Below are 14,522 nucleotides of genomic sequence, written 5' to 3'. Positions count from 1 at the left end.
CAGAAATCTTGGGGCTGTACTACTTCAGACTGAAGGAAAGAGGGAGATGGGATAATTAGTTAGGAGCTGCTCTTTTGTGCCATGATCTAGGCTTGTCAAGAAGGGAACAGGGGGAGAAAGGGGATGAAATTCTAGGAATCTATGTAGTGTAGCAAGCCATGTGATATGTTAGGATTGTATCTGGGTGGTGCAAAGACGGAATCTTGGTCTGGGAGCTTCTGCTGGTTCATAGAGACCCAACCTCCTCCCAGCTTCCAGCTGCCCCTGAGGTGGCCAAAGAAAGGGCTGAAATCAGCCAGACATGCCTCCCCTGTGCCTGGATTCACCTCCACTGAGAATCCCCTCCTCAAAGAACATCTGCAATAAAAAAATTGTCATTTGTATTGCTTGCTTTTTATTCCTGTGAAAAGCAAACTTAGCTGTAAAGTAGTTACCAGCCTCCAGGCGGGACCTGGAGTTCTCCCAGAATTATAGCTCATCTCCAGATGTCAGAGATCAGTTCTCCCTGGAGAAAATGGCAGTCTTTATGGCATCACAGCCCCACAGGGCTCCCTCCTTTCACCAAATTTTGCCCCACCCTACCCGGGCACTGCCTCTATACCTCTAAAGTATGATATAAACAGTATTAATAAATGAACAAAATAGTCAGGTTTGAACACTCCCTTATTAAAACAAAGCTTTGTACATAGAATAGCATATTGGGAAAAGAGACTAGACCAAAAGATCTTCATCAAGGCCCACGTGCTTCCCAAAGGCTAGAACCACTGTGTGAGACAAAATGCTAAGCAAAATGGACTTTTAGACTGCTCAGGTCAGAAAATGGTTTTGATCTTGTATTCTTGTCCTTCTGGAAACCTCTTAACCAGTTGATTTACCTCAGTACCGGACTCATATCCTACTTCAACAGAGGTGCATAAGGGGAAAAGGAAGGCATTGCCGCAACTTGCCTGGTAAACTGGCAGACAGGAGTCCAGTCTTTTGCATCAGGGAAGCAGAACTGAGGAATGGCTTTCAACTGGTCCTCTGCCTCCCTCATGAATTTGAAGGAACGTTCAAGCTAAGCAAAGAGAAAGAAGGGAATGTTTCTGATTAGTGGGTGGGGGTGAAACAGTGTCAAGTACTTTTTGCCATGATAAAACGAAATGCGATGACAGAGACTGAGCTTCTGCCTGGAAAAGATTAACAAGAGCTTCTTTGTTTCACCCACCTGACCTTTTCTTCTCACTTTCTATTCTGAACCACACACACACCCCTTCAGCTTCCACCCAAACTCAAGATTTCCTTCATCTAGTTGATTTCTGGAACTGAGCCTGATGCCAGCTAGAGCACCATCAGGGATAACATTAACATTTTCAGAGAAATCTTTAGAATACAATTAGGTTACATGCTTACTCAACAATATTGCCATATGCAGAAATGAAAGTAACTTTATTTTTTTTACTGGTATGTGTATCTTGGGGGGGGGGGGGGGGCTGAAACAGAAAATGAGAGGTGCCACTTTGTCTGCTTTCTCAGCGCCAGCTTACTTTCACCCCATTGGAAAAAACTTGCACTTTTATCTGTTCAGCAAGTAACTTTAAAGGGCCTACTATAATAGTAAAATAATCAATCTCATCCCCACCTTTAATGGAAACTGCTGTGTGACTTCAGGGACATACGGAGAGCAAGCCTGCTTCTTGTGCAACGACACCACCACGAAGTATTCAAAGAGCTGCCTCTCCTGGTACTCAATCAGGTCTCGCTCCAAGGTTTGGTACCTGGGGGCTTGTTTCAAGCGGGACTTCACATGAACCAAGCGCTGGCTGTGAGCTATGCAAAGACAGGCCCGGAAGGTTGGTTTAGACTGAGGTTTGGCATACCATTCCCTCAATGCTCTGCACTGCCTTTTTTTACAGTGTGTTCATTGCATTCTAAATGTTTGGGTGTTCTTTTATGCCATGACCAGAACAGAAACATTTGCACATTATGTCATAGGAACAGCAATTCTAACAGGTAAAGGATTAAGATAAAGTGTGATATTAGCAGATGTGGTACCACGAGCCATCTTAGAGCAATGGAACACCCACAGTACAATGAGTCAAAGCATTCAGAAGTTTTTGATTTGATGGATTCAAAATTAATTTACAAAAATTAAATATATTAATAGAAATATGTGCTTTTGTGTTCCATGTGTGTGGATGCACCATGACTACAATTTCCATCCAAAGGTGGCTTCTCCACTGTACAATAATATCCTAATTTTGCACTTAAAGGCAACTCGTGCTCTTTATTTTTTACTCCAGGAAGTTAAAAAATGAAATCCAAATCTAAGGCAAAAGAACAAAGTGGGACAGGGGATGGGGGTTGAGGAAGAGCACACCAGTGGCACCACAGAGACTAACAACACATGTATTCCAGCATAAGCTTCCATGAGTCAGAGCTTACTTCATCAGATGCATTGTGGAGTACATCTGTCAGAAATTCAAATGTATTCATTCCTTTTTCACAACACTGGAATGTCTAGGCAGTCACAGAACAAACCAGGATGTCTTGGAGGGGGTGGGCCAACTAAAAGAATGTGGTGAAAACCCACTTGTTCAGCCCGCATGGCTTCCAGGGCCGTGTCTTTTACCATGGCTTCTCTCTCACCTTTCAGTTTCTCTTCAGTGTCACTATCTGATTCACTGTTTTCATCAGTCACTAGCAGGAAAAAAAAATAGAAGAGATTATTTTTTCAGCTCCTGGATAGCAGGTAAAAACCAAGCTTTGGAGCTCTGCTCCAACATTAGTATGCTGCAGGCCACATCTGAGTTTCCAGTCCTGCATCTGGGCCCACCAAGCTCCTCCTTCTCTTCCAGGCAGGGCTCAGGAGTGCACTCACTGCACACGTGGCAACTGAGGGCCCAGTTTAAATGGGACACTTGGGTTTACAGAAGTCCTTGTCACCAACCAACAGAGTCAGGCCTTGGGCATCAAGTTCCACAAGAAAGTCCTTTGCGTAGATGGAAATGGGATTCTTCAGAAACATGTGAACCCAGCATATGAATGACTGGTCAAGGTATACTGGGGCTGTTCCCTTCTTGAATGGTTAATATTATAGAAAGAGCGTTTCTATAATACAGCGCACTAAGACTCATGAAAGTTGCTTTTATGTCCAAATTGTAGTTAATGTTATTTAGCTGAAGAGAGAAAAACCACACTGTGTCTACTTGGTGCTACTCCTTTGAGTTTTAGAAATGAATATATTCAAAAATTTATTTCTCCAGTTATCTTTCATGTTTCATGCCTACCACCACCAAAGATTTTACGGTGAATCTGCCTTTACTCACATTTTCTTTTTCTTTCTTTCTTTCTGGATATGTTTGCTACCAATAAAGAAGAATTAATTCAGATGATGTTCTGTTGTGATAACAGGGAGAGATATTATTTTTCTCTGTTCTGGTTTGCTTATCGTGCAGGATTTGTAAGATGTACCCTCCCATTTTATTCCTATCTTGTGTGTGTGTGTGTGTGTGGTGCCCTCAAGTCATAGCTGACTTATGGCAACCCATATCAATTCTTCCACCTCCGCGTACTCTCTGTCCACCAGTTGAGATTGTATATGGAATTTTTGTAATTATTTATAGATTGACAGACTACCTCATTTCGTTTGATACTTATGTACTTTGAATTGATTCTGTATGCACTTGCACTTCAGCACTTTGCACATGTAAATACATATATTAATTGATATTGATCGTTTACTGTTCTAGTCCCCCGGATTTCTGTATTTTGAGTTGTTCTATTCCCTGGGGGATCCCTGTTGTCTTATGGCAACCCATGGCAAGAGACTATCAGAGGTGGTTTGCCATTGCCTGCCTCTGCAAGTCTGGTCTTCACTGGAGGTCTCCCTCCAATTACTAACCTAAGCCGACTCTGCTTAGCTTCCGAGATCTGATGAGATCAGGCTTACCTGGGCTATCCAGGTCAGGGCTGCCTATCTTGACAGGGACGAAAAACAGATACAGTCTTGCTTTCTCTTCTGGATGACTTTGTGGGGGATGGGGTTAGTATAAACAGGTTATAATTACTACAGTGACCTTTTGGGGCTTGAAACTAACCCTGATCTCGTGCCCTTTTCTACTGTTTGCCTGTATGTCATGTTTCTACCCTGGCCTTCCTCCAAGGAACTAACACTCTCATACTTATGCCTCTCTCCTCCAAAGCCTGTGAGGAAGAGAGACAGGCTTGAGGTTCATGGCCCAGCATGGATTTGAACCCAGATCACCCCAATTTTAGACCGATACTCTAACCACTATACTTTACTGCCTCTTTGCCAGCCTTGTTGGGCTGGTTATATGGAAGGGAGACTGAAAAAAATTGTTTTAGACTTCAGGAGACTCATTATAATAAGCTTCAGAATCTTGATTTAACCAGTAGAACAGGTCAAATTTACATCCCCCCATCTTTCTAATATTTTTCCCTTCAAGAATTTGGATGGTCTGGAAAAAGCGGCCCCAGCATGGCTTCTTGGGAGGTACCCTGGAGGCAACTTTGTAAGAAGTTGGACACGCAAAGCAGGCCTTATTGAACCTTTTAGCAGGAACATAGATTGCCCTTCCCAATCTTCAGAGAACAGTCTGAAGGACAGCTCTGCTATTCACCCCCAAACCATATTTGTGCGATTTGATACTTCCGTTCAATAACTCTTATTGCTCTCTGTTCCTGTTGTGTTCTCACAGAGGATCAAACTAGATGTGCCAATGGAGAAGCATGAACAGATCCCAACAGAAAGTTTAATAGCAAATAGCTGCTACTGTTGGAGAGGAAAGGATTCATATCAGGCCAGGGGTGCATGGCAGCTTCATCCTTTTCCTCTATACTGTTTTTTGAGCCTCAGTTGGTTCCCCTCACAGGGAATGTAGCAGCTCTGAGAAACACAGTGCCTGAATATTTCTGCCATGGCGACAGCAGCCACGGATGGAAGATTAGCACCCTAAACAAGCAAGTGATTCATCTCTAAACAAACAAATCTAATCCCAAACTGTTCTGTCCATGTAAAGGTTACCACAGAAGGACCCACACAATTCTTTCGGTTGTACCCTTATGTGAGAAACACACATTCCATTCTCTCCTGGAGAACTGTACAAAAACTTCATTTGACTTTACTGATCTGAGCCTTTTTGTGGTGCAGAACTATGTATGAGAAAGCAGAAATAATTAACACACAAACAAGGCCAACAGGAATACCTGGAACCACTCTCTGTTGTTCACGTGAACACAGCCCAAGTATTGTGCCGGCTAAACAGCTGCTGGATTAGGGAAGCCAGGAATTAGGGGGAACATTTTTAAAAAGCAGACCGGAAATTTGCATTGATGTGAATCCTGGGAAAAACAACTACTTCTATTTGCGTATTTCCCTTTCCTGCGGCTACACGATAGCAGGAAGTAAGAAAGAATGGCTGGATGTAGCTCATCATTCCAAAAAAGGAATGGCAATGATAGTATATGCATCTCAACACCTCCACTGCAGTTAACATGGACCTGTGGCATGTAGACAGTCAGCTGATTGTTTCAGCTTAAGCCTACAGTCTGGTGCTGAGCACCACAGGCATTTTTGCAGAGATATTAAACCAACATGCAAGTGTCTCAAGATACAGCCTAGGCTAAATTAGTTATATTAAGAACTAAACATAATTAGCATTCACAGGGGGGAAGGGGGGGAGAAAGGAAAAAGAGAAATCAAGAACTCTCATTTAAAATGCTCAGGACCAAGGAACACCCTCTGGAAGAGATCAAAACTACACGTAGAACATGCAGTTAGCCCCATGTTCTCTTCTCCTGCTTTCTGTTTCGTACAACTCACCCTTACCCGTTGTTGCCCCACCCCTGCACATGACTGGCTGTTGCTAAAGGTGGTGGGTGATCACCTAACAATGACACCAGGGCAGAGGATAAGAGTTAACCAAGCCAATATGGATGTGGCAGTTCACTCAGGACCTTTGAACAGCTGGATTTCAGGTGCATGGGGGATGTGGAAAGAGGGTTTAATCCTTCTGTTACTGCATAGCCCTGCCCCTCCAAATTCCTGTCAGTCTTGGAAGAAAAAGATGATGGTTGAATTGGGGAATCTGCTGTGACCTCCACCTCAGTACAACTTGCTAGCCACCTTCATGTTCCAGAAGGCAGAGGTAAACTTGACCCAGAGCTGCCATTTTCAGCAGCAATCCCATGTGTAATTCTGCCCTTAGGATGTCTCTTTCAACACTAGACACCTCTGAGGAACGGCCAAGGATCAGTGCTGTTTAGAGTATGCCCTGATGATCAAAACCACCAAGTGCAGTTGAAGCTCCAAGGAAGTCTGTATAACCAACATGCTTACACCAATGCTTCCTTACCTCTTCCTGAGCTGCTCTCAGTAGACTGTGACAGCCTCTTGACTCGTTTCTTCCCTCTTCGTGCCTCATAAATGGCATTGATTTTTAACACCAGCTGCTTAACATAAAGTGGGAGTTTAGTGTTTTCCTTTCTCTCCATATCAGGAAAATAAAAAATTAGTTTGCCCTAATGCATACATTTCCCTCTAATTATTCCTTCTTCAATTTAATAATAATCTTTCCACCTTTATAGAAAATGTATAAATAAATGCAAGCCTTTTCTGATTCTGCTGCAACTCTGCCTTTAAAAAAAAATAATGTAAATCAATCATAACATACAAGTCTTTGGTTGTTAGTATTTGGAATGCACAACTGATTTGGAGAATACTTTTGTTCTGATTTATTTTCAAAGCTACAGACTAACTTCTTCACAACATTTGTCAAACAAACATGCTGGTCATTTCAAACCATCAAGGACACTTTCCATATATCCATCGTTCAGAAGTGAGGCAGATGTCTGCCACGGAGGGAGCCTTTTCTGTGGTAGCACCCAAACTCCAGAATCCCTGCATATCCTTGTGCAGTGCCATTGTTTAGGCAGCAGGGAAATTTTCTCCTGTCCTCTCTAGACTTTAGTATTATTTAAGTACCATTTACCTGGTTTCATCTCCTGTTTTATCATATTTTTAATGCTGTCACTAGCTAATTTTTATTTGTTGGATAGTTTTAATGTTGTTTTTATTGTTTCATATTTTTATTATTGCCTGTTACCCACTCTGAGAGCTCTATATCAAAAGGTGAGGTGCACATCCTCTAAATCAGTGGTAGTCATTCAATGGCTTTGGAGCCACAAATAGCTCTTTGACATAAGGTACCTGCTCCATGTTTTGGGAAAGTCAGCACGGCTGTTCCCTAGCATGGCACATAGTTGGTAAATGGTTCCCACCTTAAAACAGGTTAACCAGAGGAGTGGTTAATCTGTAAGCCTCCCTCAAGTGCTGGCCTCATGTCATGGATGGAAGTAAATGAGCTGTGGAGTGAGTACCACTGTTTTACATAAATGAACTATAAAGACATAATGTGTGTAGCAACCTTGAGGGATGAGGGATGAACTTTTGCAGGACTAGAAAACACAAAAATGTTCCCTAGTCCTGCAAAATAAAATCAGAGCAGAAATAAAAGGGCTCCAAGATCAACACCATAACCCTCTATTCCTAACTATGGCAAGCCCATAGGCAAGTTCACATAATTGCATGTGAGAAATCAGCATCACTTGGTGAAAGATCCATGTATCCTGAACTGCAAGCAGCGATACGTGGCAGAACCACCAGCTATCCTCCCTTCACTTTCCCCATCTGCTACAGACTTCAGGAAAAACCACAGCAGGGTGATATACAGTTTGGGTCACACTAACAATTCCTCACACAACTGCAGTCAATGTGCCTAGTCAGGAAGGGACTGCAGTTGTTTCCACTGGGAGGAACTGACTAGGTGGACTAGCCTGCAATTTCAAAAGCGCTTCAGATCCCACCTGCCCACCCAAACACACACTTCCAGGTTTTCTCCACAATGGTGATGACCAAAAACACACTCTTAAAAAAAAGCAACCATCCCACAAAAGGTCAGACTCACCAGATACCACAGCAGCCAATATATTTAATAGCAGAACCTGCCTTCTCTGCAAAATCACACAGCCATACAGACTGTTAAACATCTCAGATAACCAGATTCTCAGTGATCATGTTAGACTATAAAGCAGTGAAACATGACTTCTGCAACAGACTCTTTTGTCTCCTGCAGAATGGTGTCCCCTCCCTTCCAAAAACGAGAGCTACCTTAGGAATCTTTCGCCTTCTCTTGCCATTTTGAGGATCTCCTAAGGAGAAGAAAGTATCATCAGGGCTGCTAGGAGTTGAGGGGGGACTGACTTTGGAAGGTGAACCTGTCCCATCACGATTCAATTTCCGAACATCCAACAACTTGAAACTACGCCGTTCTGAGTTTTGGCGAAAGAAGATGGGTTTCGAGAGCAGCTGGAGAAACAGAATAGGAAAAGGGAAGCATCAAAATTTAACCCGATATCCTGGGGAAACTGCATTTCTCCACAGTAAAACTAACCTCAGGCAATGCAAAGCAAGAGCACAGAACAACAGTTTACAGGAATTTTTGGCAGATTATTGCTGGCTGGATAAAGCAGCCACTGAAGTTTAATTTTCAGAGGACAAGACAATGGGAGTGACCCCCAACTGATTTTTGGCACGACAACAGAAATCTCAGTGGTTTGCCAAGAAAGTTCACCACCATTACAAAAATAACCCTGCTTGCACAATCTAGGTTGGGGTATGTTATAGAAACAAACCAAGTCAACAAAACTAACCAGCTAAGCAACCACACCATTTGATTGGAGAACACAGAAGCTTCTGTACCAGATCAAATCCAAGAAGTATGTAGCCTAGCGGACTGCCTGCCAACAGCAGCTCCTATCTGCTTCACACACTCTCATACACACACACACACATTTATGCAACCCTGAAGTTGTCCATATGCCACAACCCTGTCATTTAGTGATTGTTGTGCTCAGTAGCAACACAGTGGCCTGGCACTTGTTCATGGCCTCTTGTGGTATAGAGGTTAGTACTTGGGGTTTGGACGTGGGTGATCTAAGTTCAAATCCTGGCTCAGCCATGTAGTTTGCTAAGTTGACCTTCTGAAAGTTGACAGGGTTGGCCTGAGCATAACTGAAATAATGATAAGGCACCCTTTGTGTACTAGTAACTGCTATAGAAGTTCATCTTTTATGTTCAAAATCCTGGACACAGAGGAAAGGCCAACGTTGTCTCACCTTGGCAAGCTGCTATGGAAGACCTGCTTCTTGCCAACAGTTAAATTGGCAACATATAATGAAACTGGAGACTAAGTGGGCACAGCTAATCTGGAATTTTTTTTGGTAAAAAATGCCAGTAACAAATTGAACACTTTTTCCAGTCTTCGAACTCTGCAATGCAACTGGCAATTGGAAGAGGCAGTTCTAAGATTATATGGAGGCCACAGGACAACTCAAGTGTTCCAACCTATGCAGAATTGCCTCTGCTCCTCCTACCTTCTTCTTTGGGTCCTATATAAATAAGCAAGACTTCCCTACACCAGGAGAGCAATGCTTGTTGCCACACACTCGCAACAGAGATGGGACTTTCTGTATGTCTGTTGTGTTACCCATGTTCATCTTCAGTAGCTCAGGATTCCTTCCTCCCAGTACGTACAAACTGTTTTTATTTAGAACACACACCTTTCAAACATGAGACTTCTGCTCTCTGTACAGTGTTCAGCACAACTTAATGACTAATAAAAAAAATAAATATTAAGCAGTGTTGCACTGCAGGGTACACACCTAGCAACCTGTTCTTATTTCCCCAGTGGCTTGGGCTCTGCCCTTAATCCAAAGTGCCTGAAGCTACCATCAATAATGGTGCTCAGCTATGTGTGGGGTCCAGTTCTCATGGCAGGCCATAACACCTCCCTTTTGCGGGCTCACAGGAAGGGGATGGCAAGGAAAGAAATACAATGAAAGATTCCCCATTGGGATGAGAAGCATGCAGTTGGCAGAGAGGTGAATAGTCCTCCACTTGCAACCATACTGAGCTGCAGACTGTGGTTGCCAGCTCCCTCCCACAACAAACAGCTGGCTTCTCCGCAGGAAGTGTGGAGGGCTGGCATTGTTCCTTCTCAACCCTTACAAAGTGCCCAGGGAACAAGGAGGAATTCGCGACATACCATTCCCTGCCAGCACTACTTAAACTACAGCAACTCAGTACTGTGCTTGCCAGGACATTCTGCCCAGGCATCCAACATAAATTCATGGGTATCCTTCTAGTATCCCCCTCAAATATTTGTAAGGGCACAGCTGTCGTACCATTAAACTGAACTGAGTGGCTTCAGGGCCATTACATATTCTTACAAATGAATTCATCCTCCGTTTCTGCTCTTCTGTGGATTATTCATCCCCTGAATGACTACTGGATTAATACTAAGTAGTTTGTAGCCAAAGTGACCCAGCCGACAGATTTGTGTCACTATTCCTTACCAGCTACACACAAGAAACAAGTGTTCTTACATGATTTTGTATATAGAGTACTTAGAGCTGCGAGTGGAAAGGAGATGAAACGGCTTCATTCCTGGACCATCCTAGAACCCACCAGGATTCTGCAGGCTTAGATGGTTTCCCTTAAAGTCACCAAGTTCAGCAAAAAGGAAATTAAGTATGTCATGGATCTAACCCAGGATGAAAAACCACATCAGAGAGTGAATCAGCAATTTCATTCCCTGCTCAACATCATTTTCCCCACCACCATCATCTCAGAAATGCCAACCAAAACATATAACTTTAGGGCACTAGATGATCAAGTCACTCTGGTTAGACCAGGATACCTTTGTGGGTGTGCCAGGAACAGACGATGAAGGAGATGCTGGAAAGTTCAGAACACATTTCTTCCCCAAGCATCGACTATTTGTTTCAATATCTTCATAGGGATTCTCTTTTGCTGGTGGATCTGGAAGAGAACACCAAAAGACATCGTTAAACAACACACAAAATCGTAACACTTTTGATCTGTGTAGGACTAAGGAATTGCCTTTCTGGACTGGACCAAGGTCCATCTACTCTTCTCCAGCCCCCGCTTGGTAGTTGCAAGTTTTGCGGTAACGCTGAATACTGCAAGGACACCGCCCATAGCTTTTCTTATCATTTAATATCTGTGCTAGTAAAATCTTCCTTTGTTCAATTTTGTGTTAGGTTGTTAAAGGCAGAGAAGCAGAGCCAACTTTTTTTAAAAATGGAGAGAAATATATATGGAGGAGGGAGCAATGTTAAAATAAGAGACAAAAGACCACACTGAAGACAAGGCCATGGGGTATCCTAGGACTGGAAAGGCTGAAGACCAGTACCATAAGATACTACAGCTACCATCCAAACTCAGTTCGGCACACCCAACCCTTTAATTTCAAATAGCTTAAGAACACCAAAGTTGGATTTACTTAAAACCTATTAACCATTTGGTTTACTGAAACAATTGCTCTATGCAGAGTTATCTTTGAAGATTTTTTGGATGCTTCCTCTGCAACAAAATGCAGCAGCAAGACTCCTGTCTGGGGTCAGCCACTCGGAACACACAACTCCTGTGCTGCACTGGTTACCTGTTTGCTTCTGAGCCCAAGTTGACCCCCTTAAACTCTTCACAGCCCTCATACTTATCAAACAGCATCTCCCAACATACTTCGATGCTGTAGCATAGTGGTTAAGTGGTTGGGTTGTGAATTAGCACTCAGGTGGTTCAAATCCTACTACTGCCATGAGATCAGTAGGTAAGCATGGGTAAGCCTCTCAGCCCCAGCTGTATTGTGGGGATGATAATAACATTAACTTTATTCACTACTCTGAGTGAGGCATTAATCTTTCTAGAAGAATGGTATATGAATGCAGATTATTAGTATTATTGCACCAGCTTTGCTCTTCAGACAGGTTTCTCCTTATGGTGCCCTCTCTTGGATTGTGCATATGGGAACAGTTAGGTCACAGCTTTTTCCTGTGGTAGGCCCAGTCCTCTAGAATAGGCAACTAGATTGGGAACAAAGGATGCCTTCACATGCTACATTTAGGAAGGCATGTAAAACAACTTTACTTCAGAGGGCATTGGGTGGAGGGTTTTGTTTTGGCAGATCTAGCTGTTTTAAACCTGTGAGCCATTTACATCATGCCAATGTACTATAATATCTCTGTGTCCTTGCCATTTATTGAAGCATCGTTAGCCACCTTGATTGTAAGGGGATAATGCAGAATATAAATATTTAAAAACAAAACAAATTTCCTTCTCCAAGTATATTGTGGACCATTTTTGGATTAGCTTCTACAGATGTGGTTGAGTAAACTGTTACTGTTTGCCTTGTATGTGCTGTTGTGTTTTGTTCTTACTCTTACCAATTCATCTGCATTTTATATAATTGATTAGAGGAGTCTGCCAGTATTTGCTGTTCTTGCTGCTGGCAAAGAGATTATGAACACCAAAAGGAAGGGAGGGAGCAGGAAACCCACAATCAATTACTAGCAACTATTTTTAATAAACTGTGTACTAATTCCTGGCTGTTCTAGAATGGGATTAAAGCAAACCTATCAATCAAGGAGATCAAATAAAACTCAACCACTTAACTCAGTTTGTAGATCAGAGTGTCTATTGCTCAATGTTGGTAACCATCCACCACCATCTCCCAAATTCCTACCTAGAATATCTTCATAGACGTTTTCCTCTGATAAAGTGCGCGTTAGGGCCAGCTTAGTCTGAGCGTACCAATCCACCCGTCCATTTTCAGAGGAGGACTGCAACAGGTCTTCAAACTCATAAGACTTCCTGTGGCATTTGGGGGACAGGAACAGAGGAAGAGGGGAGTAACAACTTGAAGGAGAACAATGAGTGACTTTTAAGGGGTCAACAAAAAAGTGAACTACCTGCATGTTTAGCCAATAGGGTAGAAAACACTTCACAGTTCATTCCATGCTAAATCAATCAAGCATGATCTTCTCCCCTCCTCCTGATCAAGAATATAAAGTGATTCCGGACCAACGAGAGACAGTTCACCTATTCTTAGTTCTGCTTATGCAAATCAAATACTAGTCTACTTTGTACAAGGAGGAGCTTGTGGCTGCCTCATAGGAGAAGCACATAGATTAAATGATACCTCACTTCCACTGCTGTCTGGTCTCAGTGGCCTCTAACTCCTCCCAACCAAAGGCCAAATTATGCATTACATGAGCATGCTTGTAAACAATGGCCCACAAATCTCTTTGCTGGAAAACATTCTCGAGAGGGGATGTTATACTGTGGTGACACAGTGGGGAAGAGGAGTTCCATCCTTACTCTGAGTGATGCTTTACTCCCCAAATACATTCCATCTCCCATTCCTGGGCCATATTTGTAAGGTGAACAGAGTTCCGAAATCTAAGCGGAGAGAGGGAAAGCAGCTGACAGAAGAGTAGATAAGCACCCATTTCCCAAAAGCATTCATTTTTTGCTCTTGGGAGGAAGCATTTTGCAAACAGAGACCAAACAAACATATTGTTTCTACAACCCAAAGAGTCTGCCCTTGACATCAAATACGATTTAGCCTTGCAATACAATTTATTTATTTATGCCATTTATAGTCCGCCTTTCTCACTGAGAATCACATTTCAATATACATGTAATGGGTATCATCATGCAATTGGCAAGATTTAAAGAGAAAGAAATAAAGACTTAAAAGAAAAGCATCGGTAATTCCATGACTGATGTATTAAATCCACATAGGAACTATCTAGTAGGATCATACTTATAGCAATAATAGTGAAGTCTGTGGTCCCTTCTTGTCCCTTTACTAATGGGTTCCCTATTAGAGGTGGGCACAAATTGAATTATGACCCAAAAAACTGCACAAAACGGGCCAGTTCATAGTTTGTTAACACGCGGTTCACGGAGCCGTGTGTTAACAAACCCCGTGACTTTTTCAGGATCGGTTCGTGTGGGTCATAAGCGTTGGTGACCCCAGACAGGCTGGCGCCCCTGAGGGGTCTGTGAAATTGACAGCCCCGTTCTCCTGCCGCTCGCTGGCAGCAGGAGAACGAGGCTGTCAATTTCATACACCCCACGCCGGGTTCAGCCCATGGGCTGAACCTGGCATGGGGTGAGTGAAGCTGACAGCCCCTGTTCTCCTTCCGTCCTAGGTGGCAGGAGAACGAGAGATGTCAGTTTGACAGATCTGGCGCCGGGTTCAGCCCATGGGCTAAAGCCAGTGCAGGGTCTGTGAAACTGACAGCCTGTGTTCTCTTCCAGCCCAGGGCGGCAAGAAAACAGGGGCTGTCCATTTGACAGGCCCCACGCTGACCTCAGCTCATGGGCTGAACCCACCACAGGGTAAGTTAAACTGACAGCCCTGCTCTCCTGCTGTCTGGGCAGGAGAACAAGAGCTGTCAGTTTGACAGACCTGGCGCCGTGTTCAGCCCGTGGGCTGAAGCCAGCACGGGGTCTGTGAAACTGACAGCCCCCATTCTCTTTCCACCCAGGGTGGCAGGGAAATGAGGGCTGTCAGTTTGACAGACCACGCGCCAGTTCAGCCCATGGGTTGAGGCCGGTGCGGGTCTGTCAAACTGACAGCTCCCATTCTCCT

At 43.4% G+C, this 14,522-nt stretch overlaps 1 protein-coding gene across 1 annotated transcript in view; it reads right to left on the bottom strand.

Moving 5' to 3' along the window:
- DENND2A (DENN domain containing 2A) overlaps positions 1 to 14,522 on the bottom strand; it is a 90,242-nt gene that overhangs the window by 30,481 nt on the left and 45,239 nt on the right. Inside the window, exons 4-10 of the mRNA XM_054988772.1 lie at positions 12,606 to 12,733; positions 10,761 to 10,882; positions 8,171 to 8,368; positions 6,357 to 6,450; positions 2,629 to 2,679; positions 1,622 to 1,809; positions 948 to 1,057 (exon numbers count right to left, since the gene is read on the bottom strand). Of these exons, the coding sequence (XP_054844747.1) occupies positions 948 to 1,057; positions 1,622 to 1,809; positions 2,629 to 2,679; positions 6,357 to 6,450; positions 8,171 to 8,368; positions 10,761 to 10,882; positions 12,606 to 12,733 (891 nt within the window). The remainder of the gene's footprint in view (positions 1 to 947; positions 1,058 to 1,621; positions 1,810 to 2,628; positions 2,680 to 6,356; positions 6,451 to 8,170; positions 8,369 to 10,760; positions 10,883 to 12,605; positions 12,734 to 14,522) is intronic.

The sequence above is a fragment of the Eublepharis macularius genome, chromosome 9 (assembly GCF_028583425.1).
Source record: "Eublepharis macularius isolate TG4126 chromosome 9, MPM_Emac_v1.0, whole genome shotgun sequence".
Classification (NCBI taxonomy): Eukaryota; Metazoa; Chordata; class Lepidosauria; order Squamata; family Eublepharidae; genus Eublepharis; species Eublepharis macularius.
The sequence above is the reverse complement of the archived record's forward strand: the minus strand, read 5'-3'. Positions and strand labels throughout refer to the sequence as shown.